The following is a 15,672-nucleotide window of genomic DNA, read 5'->3' as shown; positions in this document are numbered from 1 at the left end:
ACAAATCTATTATAAAAAGTTAAAATTTATCAAAATTTGCACACCCACAGACCATACATGGTGCCATTCACAGTCAAGGGAAATGTAAACAAATGTAGAGATTCAGTATTAAATCATAACTGCATAAAATTATGTACCCACCTCCTGTTGCCATGGTGGTGAGCTCAAGTGTTGAGAGTATCTGCTTAAAATGCCACCATGTGATGCTAATCATCTCCCCTTGAGCGGTCCGCTTTAACAATAACTTGCATGTGGAGATAAAAAGTGATCTCTCTTGAGGCTGTAGTGAGCCGTGATCGTGCCTCTGCATTCCAGCTTGGGCAAAAGAGTGGGATTCTGGCTCAAAAAAGAAAAAAAAAAGCCATCTCTGTTAGTTCTCCTGTACGTTTCACCGTGTACGTTTCATCGTGTTTAATGCAATATTGTAAACCATGATAACACCGTGTGACTCACATGAAGTGTCACTACTGCTGCCAGAAGTGCTTCTAAAAAGCAAAGTCATGACATTCCAACAAAAAGTTGAATTGCTTAATATGTATTATAGATTGAGATCTGCAGCTGTGGTTACCTGCCATTTCAGACAGACGATGTAAAACTTAGAGTATTGATAAATACAGTACAATACTGTACATGTATTTTATGTTTTTAAATCTTTTTTTTTTTTTTTGAGACAGGGTCCTACTCTGTCACTCAGACTGGCTGGAATTCAGTGACACCATTATGGCTCAAGCAATTCTTCCACTTCAGCCTTCTGAGTAGCTAGGACCACAGGTGCATGCACCATCCTGGCTAATTTTTGTATTTTTCATAGAGATGTTGTTTCAGCATGTTGACCAGGCTGATCTCGAATTCCTGGGCTCAAGCAATCCTCCCTCCTTGACCTCCCAAAGTGCTGGGATTACAGGTGTGAGCCACTGCCCCTGGCCTTAAAATCATTTTCTTTTCTATGGCTTACTTTATTGTAGGAATACAGTATATAAAACATAGGACATAGAAAATATGTTAATTGATTGTTATCCATAAGACTTCTAGCCAACAGCTGGCTATTGGTATAGTCATCCCTCCTCTCTGTATACATGAGATTGATTCCAGGACCTCCTGCAGATACCAAAGTCTGCACATATTCAAGTCACATGCAGTCTGTTTTTCAAAATCCACACATACAAAAAGTCAGTCCTCCATGTAAGTGGGTTTTGCATCCTGCGAATACTGTATTTTTGATCCATGTTTGGTGGGAAAAAAATCCGTGTTTAAGTGGGCTCAGGAAGTTCAAACCCATGTTGTCCAAGGTTGAAGTGTAGTTAAGTTTTTGGGGGGTCAAGTTATACCAAATTCTGACTGCATGGGAGATGGGGGGGTTAGCACCCCTAACCCCCATGTTGTTCAAGGGTCAATTGTATTGCCTCTTCCAGTATGTTGTAAGAATAAGTATTGTTTCAGAAAAGATTTACTTCAAGGTATATATGGGTGTGTGCTTGTGTTTGTAATGGGTAGCAATGTAAAATGTATTCATCTTTGTAAGTCACAGACAAAAATATCTAAAAGCACTACTGCTCTAGCAATAGCATTGCTGAATTTTATATCTTCAACCTTAACAGAGGTGATGCCAGATTGCTCTCCAAAATGATTATACCCAATCATACTCTCAACAGCAGTGTGAGATGTTCCATATCTCTCTATGTAGATATTCTATATATTATACTTAAGCTCCATATCCTCACCTGAACTTAATAGTGCCAGACTTTTAATGTACTATCAATCCATTTATTGTGCTATCAATACTGGGTGTGAATAGTGTCTTAATGTGGTTTTCAGTTGCATTTTTCTGATTTCCAGTACATCTTTTCATACATTTGACCATTTAAATTTTGCTTATTGTGAATCATCTGTTTATATCCCTTACTTGTATATTATACAATACAACCCTTACAACAACTCTCTGAAAGAGCCAGCAGTATAGATGAAGAAACTAAGTATGGGAGAAACCTTGCTTAAAGTAACCCAGCTAATGAGTTTTTGAGCTGAAATTTGAGTCCAGGTGTAGAAGACCCGTAATCCTATGCCTTTTGTTTTACACTACATGCCAGGGCCCAAGGTCACGTTAGAAAAAAAAAACAGAGGAGAGAACAAATAAATTTGAACATGTAACCCTATGTCTTGTGTCTAATTAGGCCTTGTGCAATTAACATAGATTATTTCCTTGTGTCCTCACAACAACCTGTGAGGTAAAACCTGTTATCTCCATTTCTACAGATGAGAAAACTAAGGTGTAGAGTAGTGAAGAAATTTGCCTTGGAAGGGTTAAATTACAGTTAGGGACAGAATCGCAACTCAAACACAGATCTGCCTGATTACCAAGTCCATGCCTGTTTCACGATAATGTCTATCCATAGATATTCCTGGTGTAAGGTAAAGACCTCCCACAAATCAAGCCTGACTCATCATCTCCTAGAGCCAGGTCTTGACCTGCTTCCCCACTTTCTCTCCAGATCCCCATATGTTTCTACTTCGGTATGGCCAGGACTATACCTACTATCTTTCTGCGGAATCCTGGTCTGAGGTAACCTTAAAACTGGCTGAGCCCTGCTGCTTCACATTAACCATCTGGGCTAGGTTAGCTCCCATAGATTACTCTTCCACTTCCTCAGGCTTCTCTAATGAAGCCCAATCAGGATCTCAACGCCTTCCATGGTAAACCAGAAAATTGTAAGTCAGAGTCTTTAAATGTGGCTGCACATTAAAATCACTTGTGAACTTAAAAAAATCCTGATGCACTAGTTACAACCCAGGCCCATTACATCAGAATGGTACCCAGGCATTCATAATAGTTAAAGCTTCCCAGATGATTTGAATCTACAGCCAAGATTGGGAACCACTGTTATGGCATCTTCTTCAAGCTCCAGCAGCCATACTCAGTAGTTTCCACATCTTGGGTTTTCATAGGAACTTCTTGGAGGACTCATAAAGACCCAGATTTCTGGACGCCACCCCAGAGAATCCTGGTTCAGATCCAGGAGTCATTCTTAATAATCACCCCAGATAGTTTCACTGCAGATTATTAGCAGACAGTATTTTGAGAAATGCTGCATTAGAGGCATGGAAGTAGGATGGGAACAGGAGGCCTCTGGCCCTTTAAGGATGGATTAAGGGACTACTTTTAAGGCTGTAGGGGCAAGTAGGATCAGGCTGCTTTTTTTCACTCTAGTGGATAAGTTAAGGAAGTGGGTCCTGAAATGGACCTCTCCTTTTAGGTTACCTCAGCCTCTCAATAGGTACTATCTTGTTCTCAGCCCGGGAGAGTGGGAGGGACCTGCTGCCTTGTCCCACCTTCTGTTTCTGTTTCTTCTGATGCAAAGAGGCCAAGTTATGAGGAAACTTTGGCCCAGGAGATCCTCTTAGAGAAAGCAACATAGGGTCTGCCTGCCTTTCTTTTTCTTGCCCCATCCTTGGTTGTGGAGCCAGGATGCAGTTATCTGCATGAAAGGAAACGGTCAGAGTGACGTCCCTTGGGCTTGTGTTGGGGCCTGTTGTTGAACACTAAGCCTTTCAAGATGGTCCTCCGCAGTATTCTTAGAATTCTTTTTCTTTGTGAACTGGTCCTTTTCATGGAACACAGGGCCCAAATGGCAGAAGGACGGCAGTCCTCTATTGCCCTCCTGGCTGAGGCCCCTACTTTGCCCCTGATTGAGGAGCTGCTAGAAGAATCCCCTGACGAACAGCCAAGGAAGCCCCGGCTCCTAGGGCATTCACTGCGGTACATGCTGGAGTTGTACCGGCGTTCAGCTGACTCACATGGGCACCCTAGAGAGAACCGCACCATTGGGGCCACCATGGTGAGGCTGGTGAAGCCTTTGACCAATGTGGCAAGGCCTCGCAGAGGTGAGTTGTTATGCCCCCATACTGCCCTGGAAGGGAGAGAAGTGGAGAAGAGCTTAGAGAAAAGGGAATTGGTGGATTTACTGTCAGGCTTTGTTGCCTTGTGCACAGGTTGTTTCTTTAGGCTTGGTTTTCAAAGGATGGTAAGCTTGGGAGAAGCCAGAGTCAAGCCTACTTCCCTTTAGGGCATCAACTTAAGAACAGATTGCCTTGGTGCCTACTGAGAAATCTTTCCCAGGCCCCAGGACAACTGAGTGATGTGTCATCACCTATCTTTCACAGAAACTTTTATTGCTTGTGATAGTTCTGAAAACTGTAATTGAGACATATCCAGTTATATTCTTGTGGAGGGCAATTTAAGTGGCGTTTTGCTCTTAGAGTACAGGTTGCTGAGTTGGGGAAACTTCTAAGACCTCAGGAAGGACATAAATAAGCTAACATCTGAGGGTCTGTGTACCTGGCTCTGTGAGCATCTGCTACTGTATTTAATTCTTAATGAATGCTACTATCTTAGCTGTCTTGAGGCAATTAGCCTAATTTTAAAACTAAGGCATGGAGAGGTTAAGTAACTTGCAAATGGTACACAGATAGTGGGTCACAGAGATGGGATTTCAGCTCAAGTCTGTCTGATTCTAAAGTCTGTCAGTAACTTCTTAAGTCTTTAAATGTAGTATTCCAATATCCTTGTACCCCCAGCAGTTTTTGTACTTGGGCCATATTGCTACTTTGGGATTCTGGTACTGTGTACTTTGGAACTTTTTTTTGTCCCCATCATGATTGATTTTGCTTTTAACATTTGCATCAGATATTGTTCCAGGACAGCAGTGGGCTATTGAAGTGTAGGACTCTCTAGGGAATGCAGACAGTCATCAACTTCAAGGAATTCTTGGGAACCTAGTGAGATCAATCTGTGGCCTTCACTAGTCTCAGAGATGAAAAGAGACAGGACTTAACCCCCTCCCCAAGCAAAACAATAAATATTCTTGTACCTAACCCTTACTGTGAGATTACTGTGTGCCAGGCATTGCAGAAAATGTTTTATAAACTTATCTTAATCCTCACAACTACCAGATTAGGTAGGTAGTATTAGCATACCTACTTGATCGGTGAAGGAACTGAGGATCAGAGTCACTTACCCATGTCATACAACTAGTAATTGCTAGAGCCAGGCATCAAACCCAGGCTGTCAGGACTAAAGCCTGTGTGTTAATCATCATGCTGTTCTGACTCCCCATTGGATTTTAATTGAGTGCCAGGCAGTGTGTTTGGGTTGGGTATATAGAAGCAAATACTTTCCCGACCTCTAGAAGTTCCCAGTATAGTGGAATGGATAGATAATTACATAATAATGTTACAGTATGCCAAGAGCTTTGGAAAGGATAAACAGTACGGGCTCCCAGGACTTTTGAGAAGAAATGGTTCATTGCTTGAAGTGAAGAGACTGTGGGAAGGCCTCATGAAGGAGGTAGTACTTGAAATTGACCTTGCAGAAGGAGCAAAGAGGCCATGCATTGAGGCAGATAAGTGCATTCTGATTTAGGAAAGAGAAAATGGTGTGGGTAGAGATTCATTGAAAAATATTCATTTGGCATCTACTGAGTACTAGGCATACAGATGTGATCAAGATAGGTAAAACCCCTACTCTCATGAAGCATATGTTCTCATAGGGGAGACAAATAAGCACACACAGTTAAATCGTGAATTGTGGTTAAGTGCTCTCAAAGGATGAAGTAGGTTGTTAAGGTAGAGAATGGCAACAAAACCTTCCCTTTCCATGGAGTTGTCAGGGAATGTATCTTTGAAGAAGTGCCATTTGAGCTCAGATCTACAAGATAAACTAGGTATAAGAAGAGTAGGGAGAAGCCTGATTTAGGCAGAGGAACAACAGGTGCAAATGCCTAGAGGGTGAAAACAAGTTTGTTCCAATTGAAGAACAGAGGAAAATCAGTATGGCTGGATCCTCATGAACATTGTGGGAAATGGCAGGATATGAGGCTAATGAGAAGCAGGGACTTCTAGGCTGTGATAAGGGATCTGGATCCTAAGTGCAGCAGAAAGTTGCAAAACATCAAGCACTTTGGGAGGCCAAGATGGGAAGATCACTTGAGCCCAGGAGTCTGAGACGAGCCTGGGCAACATAGGGAGACATGTCTCTACAAAAAATAAAAATGCATTAGCTGGGGGTAGTGGTACACACCTGTGGTCCCAGCTACTCAGGAGGCTGAGACCAGAGGATCATTTGAGCCTGGGAGGTTGAGATTGCAGTGAGCCGTGATTGCGCCACTGCACTCCAGCCTGGGTGACAGTGAGGCCCTGTCTCAAGGAAAAAAAAAAAACAAAAACCCCAAAATTAAGAAAAAAATAGGCTTGTACAGATGATGTGAGACTAGAGAGGAGGATGCCTAGAATTAGGCATGTATCCTGGTCTCACTGTGGAATATACTGGTATCTAGGGACTCTGGAAAGGATCCAGAGACAGATGACAGATTCAATCACACAGGATGTGTGAGTCAGCCCTTTCCCTGAAAAGCTCTGACCAGACCCTTCCTGGCTCTGATTCTTAGCAACTTCATCCTGCTTCAGGAAACATGTGATGTCAAGGTCTCAAAGAAAAGGGCAGTTCCTCCCCAGACAGACTGCTAGAGGTTTGGGTTGGGTTCCTTTATAGCCAGGGTGGAGCAGGTTTAAGGGTGGGCCTCTAAGAAAGATTACTGTAAGATGGGAGTGTGGAATAACTTGAGAAAGCAAATACAAGCCTGACTTGGATTTGTGTGAATAATGTCTAGTGCCCCAAACCCAAGGGTATATTAAGCATGAGTTGGAATTTGAACTTTTATTTATTTTTTTGAGATGGAGTTTCACTCTTATCGTCCAGGCTGGAGTGCAGTGGCATGAACTCGGCTCACTGCAACCTCCGCCTCCCGGGTTCATGCCATTCTCCTGCCTCAGCCTCCCGAGTAGCTGGGATTACAGGTGCCCGCCACCACGCCCGGCTAATTTTTTGTATTTTTAGTAGAGATGGGGTGTCGCCATGTTGGCCAGGCTGGTCTCAAACTCCTGACCTCAGGTGATCCGCCTGCCTCGGCCTCCCAAAGTGCTGGGATTACAGGCTTGAGCCACTGCACCCAGCCGGAATTTGAACTATTAAAGATATTCTGGGGCTGGGTGCAGTGACTCAAAGGGCAGCTAATCCCAGCACTTTGGGAGGCCAAAGCGGGCAGATCGCTTGAACCCAGGAGTTCGAGACCAGCCTGGCAATATGGCAAAACTCTGTCTCTACAAAAAACAAAACAGAAAAAGCTGGGCATGGTGGCACGTACCTGTAGTCCTTGCTATTCATGGGGGCTGAGGTGAGAGGATCTCTTGAACCTGGGAAGTCAAGGCTGTAGTGAGCCATGATTGTGCCACTGCATTCCAGCCTGGGTGACAGAGTGAGACTGAAAAAAAAAAAAAAATCTGGAACATCAAGATGTAAAAGAACTTCTGTGTTAAAAATGCCACAACTAATGAAGAATTCCAGGTTTGTGGATTCTGTGGAGAAGGACTAGGTGAATAATATACAAATTAACATGGAATTATTTACTGATTAGATGTCGGAAGATGAGAGGTGGCTTTTTCCTGAGGTGCAAGGCTTTTGTAATCTTTGCTCTTGACCTTTGCCAGGAGGGGGCGCAAAAGTTTGGAGCAGCATGGATGCAACCTTTCAATCCTTTGGCCGTTGGGTGTCAGCACTACAGTTTGGATTAAAGCTCTTATTCACGAAGCAGCATCCAGCTTTTAGTAGACTTCTCAGCAAACAAAATATTTATGTGATCAAGACTCTGTTGAAAATAGTATTTAGAGGAATAGTGGTAAAATGAATGAGGTAAATGGAGAACAATTTCCAGCAAGGAATGGTAAAGAGAGAGATTAAGGGCCAAAGGAGGAAAAGATGCTTAAGAAGCAATTCTTGAAGTAGATGAAAGGCAGAAGTGGTAAGATAACTGTCTGTACTAGAAGATGATAGAAAAAATTATTTTGTAGTGCCTTGGTCCTGAGTTTGAAATTATAGCAGGCCATACCACCCAATACTGAATTGTTGTCCCAAAGCTGCATCTGTATACTGATGTGACATGAGACTCTTTCTTAATCCATGTATGTTTCAACAATTCTAAATGGACACATTTAATAGTCAACTAATAATAATATTGATCTTCTCCCCTACATACAGTATGCACATAAGATAATTCTATATTTGAGTTTTTTCCCCCTGAGCCCAGCATGGTAAGTAATCTAACAGTGAGATAGTTTCTCTAAAGAAAAACAGACTTGGGTTCAAATCTTAACTCTACCAGATACCGGCTGTGTGTCCTTTGTCATAGCTTCTCTGAGCCTCAATTTCCTTATCTACAAAATGGGGACAATAACTATCTCATAAGACTATTGAGGATTAAAGAACTAATACATGTAAAGCATCTAGTATATTAGTAAGTGCTCAATAAATGATAGTATCATTACCTTGAGTTAATTTTAGAGCTGATTATAGCTATCAGTCTATATCAAGCCAGTTTGTGAGGAAGATTCAGGTTAGGCGGTAAGAAGCTAAACCTCTGCTCTTGTTCCCTCTTACTTCTGCAGGTACCTGGCATATACAGATCCTGGGCTTTCCTCTCAGACCAAACCGAGGAATATACCAACTAGTTAGAGCCACTGTGGTTTACCGCCATCATCTCCAACTATCTCGCTTCAATCTCTCCTGCCATGTGGAGCCCTGGGTGCAGAAAAGCCCAACCAAGCACTTTCCTTCCTCAGAAGGAGATTTGCCAAAATCTTCCCTGATGTCTAACGCTTGGAAAGAGATGGATATCACACAACATGTTCAGCAAAGATTCTGGAATAACAAGGGACGCAGGATCCTACGACTCCGTTTTATGTGTCAGCAGCAAAAATATAGTGATGGTCTTGAGCTCTGGCATGGCACTTCGTCCTTGGACATTGCCTTCTTGTTACTGTATTTCAATGATACTCATAAAAGCATTCAGAAGGCTAAACTTCTTCCCAGGGGCATGGAGGAGTTCATGGAAAGGGAATCTCTTCTTCTCCGGAGAACCCGACAAGCAGATGGTATCTCAGCTGAGGTTACTGCCTCTTCCTCAAAACGTAGTGGGCCTGAAAATAACCAGTGTTCCCTCCACCCTTTCCAAGTCAGCTTCCGCCAGCTGGGTTGGGATCACTGGATCATTGCTCCCCCTTTCTACACCCCAAACTACTGTAAAGGAACTTGTCTCCGAGTACTACGCGATGATCTCAATTCCCCCAATCATGCCATTATTCAGAACCTTGTCAATCAGTTGGTGGACCAGAGTGTCCCTCGGCCCTCCTGTGTCCCGTATAAGTATGTTCCAATTAGCGTCCTTATGATTGAGGCAAATGGGAGTATTTTGTACAAGGAATATGAGGGTATGATTGCTGAGTCTTGTACATGCAGATGACAGCAAAAGTACAGCTAGCTCAAGTTTCCCAGGAAATTAGAGGAGAGTTTAAAATATCAGTGTTAAAGCTGCAAGTAATCCTGTACCAATCTGTACATTATATTTCTTGCCTTAAGTGTTACTTAAGTCTCTTCCCCCACTTGTGAGCTAGTCAGTTTATAGAAACAGTTCTGATACCAGTCCCCTAGCATGAATCAGTACAGTTTGACCACTAATCAGAGCCCTTAATGCTTGGGTAAAATGTCCTCTATTTTATTTTCCTTGGGGCTTTGTCAAAAGTCAGCAGTCAGTAGTGGTAGAACTTCAGAAATTTTCCAACTTTTCCCAGCTTGGGAAAGGTGGGTTTTTCCTAGTGTCCATATTCTGAAGCTCTGGAAGATTTGGGGTGGTGAAAATAGCTTGGGATTTTATACTGCCCTTCTTGCCTCCTATGTCCTAGAAACTACTAGTAGCTAATCAGACAAATTGCCTGCTTCTGTGTTTGTAATACCTTCTGAAACTTTTCTCAGACAGGCTGGAAAATTTTCAGGTAACAGTCTTTATAGAAATGTTTTGAGGGGATAGAAGGAAGGAAATCTTTTTCTAAACAAGCAGGGCTTTTCCTCTTAGCCTCTGAATCTGGGAAAAGTACCTGGGATTCTTTCCTGTCCTAGGTGAGTACAGTAGCCTTTAATGAAGCCCATAAGGAAACTAGACTATGGAACTGTCTGAGATAATCTACTTCAAACCTGCATTTATGGTGAAGAAGAGAAAATCTGTCATTGCTGATTAGCATTATGAATGGGGGAGTTATTTTTAAGTATTCTATGAAACAATAGAGTTCAGAGTATTTTCCTTATGTGACGCTTAAACCCCTGTAAATTACCCCACAAAGAAAGTTCCCTGGTGGCTCAGAGGCTGGGAGTTGGCCTGATTGGGAGTGCAGGGGATTTGAGGGCTGTGAAGGAAGGACTATGGGATAAGGGTGAAACCTGCGAAGGCCTGCAGCTGACTTTATTCTGGGCTTGCCTGTTTCATGTGTTCAGTTTGAATCTGGACCTGGGTCTCTGAGGGAGAAGGGCTTGTTGTCTTTGGGAGACATGGAATGATGCCTTGAAATAAATGATGCTTGTAGTGTGACTCCTTTCTACTCCTATACTGTATTTAAATGATGGGACTGGGTTTTGTTGCAAATAAATCATTTTGTTGTTGAAGAAAATCTTGACTGTTTTTAGAATTGAGAGAGAGTGGAAGAAATTTATTTCCTTTGTTCTCTTTAGCTATGGCTAAGACTTCGACCCTAATCCCTGAGGGGCAGGGCTGGAACATCCTCTGAAGTTCTTCTCTCTTAAGGAAACACTGCTAGCCATCAGCCCTCGCCAAGGTGCCCCTTTAGGGAAGCCCCTGAAACCCAGTAAGTCTTTCCCCACCCAATTGCTCTTGACTAGTCTTATGGCAATTCTCATGGGATGGGACTGATTTAGGGTAGGTATGTGTGTTTGTCAAATCCCTATGTTTCTTACCTATTCATTGTAAACTAACTTGTTTTACCATTCCCTTCAAAAGCTGGTTCCAGCTAGGCTGAATATCTTGCAAGTGTATAAATACAAGTCTTATTCTTGTGACTGAGGAGCTATTCCTTAACATCCGTTTGCCTGTCTACCTTCTTTACTGTATCGTTAAGAATCAACTCAGGTATTTCTCATCTTCTCAATGTCCCCTTGACACACCAGCCTCAGGTGTGTATTAAGTTTCCTATGTATTCAGATCTCACAAAGCTAGGAGATCATGACTTATTGAAAATCCCTAAGATCCAAGATGCTAAACTTAGGATCTGGTCTTATAATCAAGGTCCATCTTCAGCTAGACTGAATATCTTGCAAGTCTCTTAAGTGTCCCTCTGTGGTCATATAGCACTTTGTACCTGCCTTTAATATGCTCTAGTATATATGTCCTTGCAAAAAGATGGAGCCCCTTTTGAGTTTCAACTGCATCTTACCCTTTTCTATAAGAGCCTGGCACCTAGTAGGTCCTTAATGAATACAAACACACAATTATGACATTTTTTTGTGAGCAATGCATTCTTCCTGACATGGAACATCTCAATTTTTCACATATTTTATTTTTCCATGGGAATCAACGTAATATAAAATACTTTGTATATCAAGTAAGATGATTATTGTATCCCACTATTTCAAAATCATGATTTAAATTACAATAGAATGTAATAGCTACGTTAAGTAAGGCAGTTCTTGTCATCATTACATATGCTGCAAATTTATCTGGGAGGGGAACTATGGGCTTCCAGTCTAGGCATTTCCCCAGCCTACTTGGGGTAGACACAAATATCTAACAGGCCTGAAGATGGACCTTGATTATAGGATCAGATCCTGAGTTCAGCATCTTGGTTCTTAAGGATTTTCAGAAAGTCACAATCTCCTAGCCTTGTGAGTGCTGAGTACATAGGAAACTTAATCTGTTTATGGAGGGTTCAGGATTAATTGGCCTTATTATCTATTAAGCCCTGAGTTATCAGAATACCCAAGGAAAACACTGTCTGGATGGGGTTACTTGGTTACTTAGGATGATGTTATGGATTCTTTCTTTTCTTTGAAGTATTGCTTCAGTTCAGTACTTTTTCTCAAATCCAATCCAAAGTTAGGGTTCCGTACCTCAAACCTTCCTCTGAAAGGAAGAATACATGCTTGCTAGTGGAGGAGGGTGTGTGGGTGGGGGTGGGGCCCGTCTGCCCATGTAGGTAGGGAGAAATTGTTACTTGATCTGGAAAGGGAAAGTAGGAAGCAAGTCCACCTTGTCCCAACAGTCCCAATGAGTAAGCTGGAACTTCATTTAATGTATGGGTGCAAAAGGAGCAGTAGCAGGCATTTAAACTTGTGTCTGATCGTGGATCTCTTTTGCATTTACCTTGGTAGTATGTCACAACCAATTCTGGGCAAAGTTGGGAAGCAGGCAGAACTTCAGTTACATAAAATATTTGGCCTAATCTTGTAACACATTTCATGTCTTCAGTTAATTCTCCCAAGAGCACTATGAAGTAGGAGGTATTAGTCTTATTTTTTAAAAACTGACTCATTGAGGTGTAATTTACTGTAAAAGCTACTATTTAAGGTGTACAATTCAGTGGTGTTTAGTATATTTACAGACTTGGGTAAATATCACCACAATCTAATTTCACCACAAAAGGAACTTCATGCCTTTTAGTGGTCAATCCCCATTCCCCCAACCCTTACCAACAGATCCTGACAACCACTAGTCTACTTTCTTTTTCTCTGGATTATGGACATTTAAATAAATAGAATTGCATGATATTTAGTTTTTGTAACTGGCTGCTTTAGTATGTTTTCAAGATTCACCTGTGTTATAGCATATATCCATACTTTGTTTCTTTTTGTTACTAAATAATATTCTATTGTAGGATACACCAAACTTTTATCTACCAGTCTGATGGAAGTTCAAGTTTCTATGTTTTGGCTATTATGAATAATCTTGCCATGAATGTTCATGAGAAGTTTTTGTGTAGACACATATTTTCATTCCTCTTGTGTATACACCTCGGAGTAGAAATGGTGAATTATCTGGTATATTTAACATTTTGAGGAACTGTAAAACTATTTTCAAAGTGGCTGTACCCTTTTATAATCCAACAATGTATAAGAGTTCCAATTTCTCCACATCCTCATCAATACTCATTATTGTCTGTGTTTTATAGTCTAGCCATATTGGTGGAAGTGAAATGGTGCCTCCTTGTGGTTTTGATTTGCATTTCCCTAAGGATTAATGATGTTGAGCATCTTTTCATGTGCTTATTGGCAACTGGCACATCATCTTTGGATAAATGTCTAATTCAAATCATTTGCCCAGTTTAAAATTGTGTTGTCTCTTGTTGTGTTGTAAAAGTTCTTCATATGTTTTGGATATTAATCTCTTATCAGAGGTATGATATACAAATATTTTCTGATTCTGTGGATTATTTAATTTTCCTGATGGTGTTCTTTGAACACAAAAGGTTTTAATTTGGAAGAAGCCCAGTTTATCTATTTTTATCTATTGCTGCTTGTGCTTCTGGTATCATTGGAGAAAAATGGAATAATCCAAGGGTCATGAAAATTTACACCTATTTTTTTCTAAGTGTTTTATAGTTTTTGCTGTTATATTTAGGTTTTAAATCTATATTAGTTAATTTTTGCATACTGTGTGAGGTAAAGGTCCAACTTCATTCTTTTGCATGTGGTTATACAGTTGTCCCAGCATCATTTATTGAAAAGATTAATCTTTCTCCATTGAATTGTCTTGGCACCTGTGTAAAAAAAAAAAACAAAAAACATAAATATAAGTTTATTTCTGTACTCTCAAGTTTATTCCATTGATCTATATGTCTATTATGCCAGGACAATACTGTCTTTATAACTGTAGATATGTCATAAATTGTGAAATTGGAAAGTGTGGGCTGGGTGTGGTGGCTCATGCCTGTAATCCCAGCACTTAGGGAGGCCAAGGCAGGTGGATCACTTGAGGCCAGGAGTTCAAGACCAGCCTGGCCAACATGGTGAAACCTTGTCTCTACTTAAAAAAAATACAAAAATTAGCCAAGTATGATGGCATACACCTGTAATCGCAGCTACTGGGGAGGCTGAGGCACGAGAATGGCTTGAACCTGGGAGGCAGAGGTTGCAGTGAGCTGAGGTCAGGCCACTGCACTCTAGCCAGGGTAGTGGAGTGAGACCCTGTCTCAAAAACAAAACAAAAAAAATTGGAAAGTGTGATTCTTCCAAATATTTTATTCTTTAGCAAGATTGTTTTGGCTTTTCTGAGTCACTTGCATTTCCATATTAATTTTAGGGTCAGCTTTTCAATTTCTGCAAAAATACCAACTGGATTTCTTCAATGGGGACTACACTGAATCTACAGACAAATTTGAATAGTATTGCCATTTTGACGTTAAGTCTTCTGATCTATAAACATGAGATATCTTTTTATTTAGGGACTCTAACTTTTTCAATGATGTTTTAACATTTTTAGTATATGTCATACTTAAATTTATTCCTAAGCTTTAAAAATTATTTTTGATGATATTATAAATGGAATTGTTTTCTACATTTTGTTAAATCAGACTGTTTATTACTAATGTGTAGAAATACAATTCATTTTTTTTTTTGGTGTTGAATTTATATCCTGCAGACCTGCTGAACTCATTTATTACATCTAATAGTTTGTGTAGATTTCTTAGGAGTTTCTGTAAACAAGTTTATATCATCTGGGAATGTGGATAGTATTACTTTCTTTCTTTCCAAACTAGATGCCTTTTATTCTTGCCTAATTGCTTTGGCTAGAACTTCCAATACAACATTGAATAGAAGTTGTGACAGCAGACATTCTTTTCTTGTTCTCGATCTTGAGTGAAAGCATTCAGTCTTTCATCATTAATTATGATGTTAGCTGTGGTTTACTATAGATACCTGACTTTAATACTTACTTTAAAGTTACAGTAATCAAGGTATTGTAGTATTGGGGAAAGAATAAACAAATAGATCAATGGAACAGAATAGAAAACCCCAAAAATAGATCCACACAAATGCAGTGAATTAATCTTTGACAAAGGAACAAAGGCAATTCAACAGATAAAGAGTAATTTTTTCAACAAATGGTGCTAGAACAAAAACAAATCTAGACAAAGACCTTATAGTTTCAATAAGAATCTGTTGAAAATAGATCATAGATATAAATGTCAAACACAACTTTAAAACTTCTACAAGATAACGTAGGATAAAATATAAATAACTGAGTTACGTGATGGCTTTTCAGAGACAAAACCAAAAGCATTATCTAAAAAAGAAAAAATAAGTTGGGCTTTGTTAAAATTAAAGCTTCTGTTGTGTGAAAGACTGTTAAGAATATGAAAAGCCACAGACTGAAAAAAATTGCAAAACATATTAGATAAGGGACTTGTATCTAAAATATATAAAGAACTCTGAAAACTCAACAGTAAGAAAATCAATTAAAAATGGGGAAAACATGAAAAAACACCTCAAAAAAGAAGGCATGGGCTGGGCATGGTGGCTCACGCCTGTAATCCCAGCACTTTGGGAGGCCAAGGTGGGTGAATCACGAGGTCAGGAGTTCAAGACCAGCCTGGCCAATATGGTGAAACCCCATCTCTACTAAAAATACAAAAATTAGCCAGGTATGGTGGCACATGCCTGTAGTCCCAGCTAATTGGGAGGCTGAGGCAGAAGAATTGCTTGAACCCAGGAGGTGGAGGTGGCAGTGAGCTGAGGTCATGCCACTGCACTCCAGCCTACGTGACAGAGAGAGACTCCATCTCAAA

At 40.6% G+C, this 15,672-nt stretch overlaps 1 protein-coding gene across 1 annotated transcript; it reads left to right on the top strand.

Moving 5' to 3' along the window:
* The first annotated feature begins 3,508 nt into the window (after positions 1 to 3,508).
* On the top strand, positions 3,509 to 9,381 carry BMP15 (bone morphogenetic protein 15). Its single transcript, XM_011991340.1, has 2 exons — positions 3,509 to 3,879; positions 8,494 to 9,381. Exons 1-2 carry the CDS (start codon positions 3,552 to 3,554, stop codon positions 9,345 to 9,347), a joined length of 1,182 nt encoding a protein of 393 aa, XP_011846730.1. The 5' UTR covers positions 3,509 to 3,551; the 3' UTR covers positions 9,348 to 9,381.
* The last annotated feature ends 6,291 nt before the right edge of the window (positions 9,382 to 15,672 follow it).

Source organism: Mandrillus leucophaeus, unplaced genomic scaffold (genome assembly GCF_000951045.1).
Source record: "Mandrillus leucophaeus isolate KB7577 unplaced genomic scaffold, Mleu.le_1.0 Scaffold395, whole genome shotgun sequence".
NCBI classification, from domain to species: domain Eukaryota; kingdom Metazoa; phylum Chordata; class Mammalia; order Primates; family Cercopithecidae; genus Mandrillus; species Mandrillus leucophaeus.
Note: the sequence above shows the minus strand (reverse complement) of the source record. Positions and strands in the feature narration are given on the sequence as shown.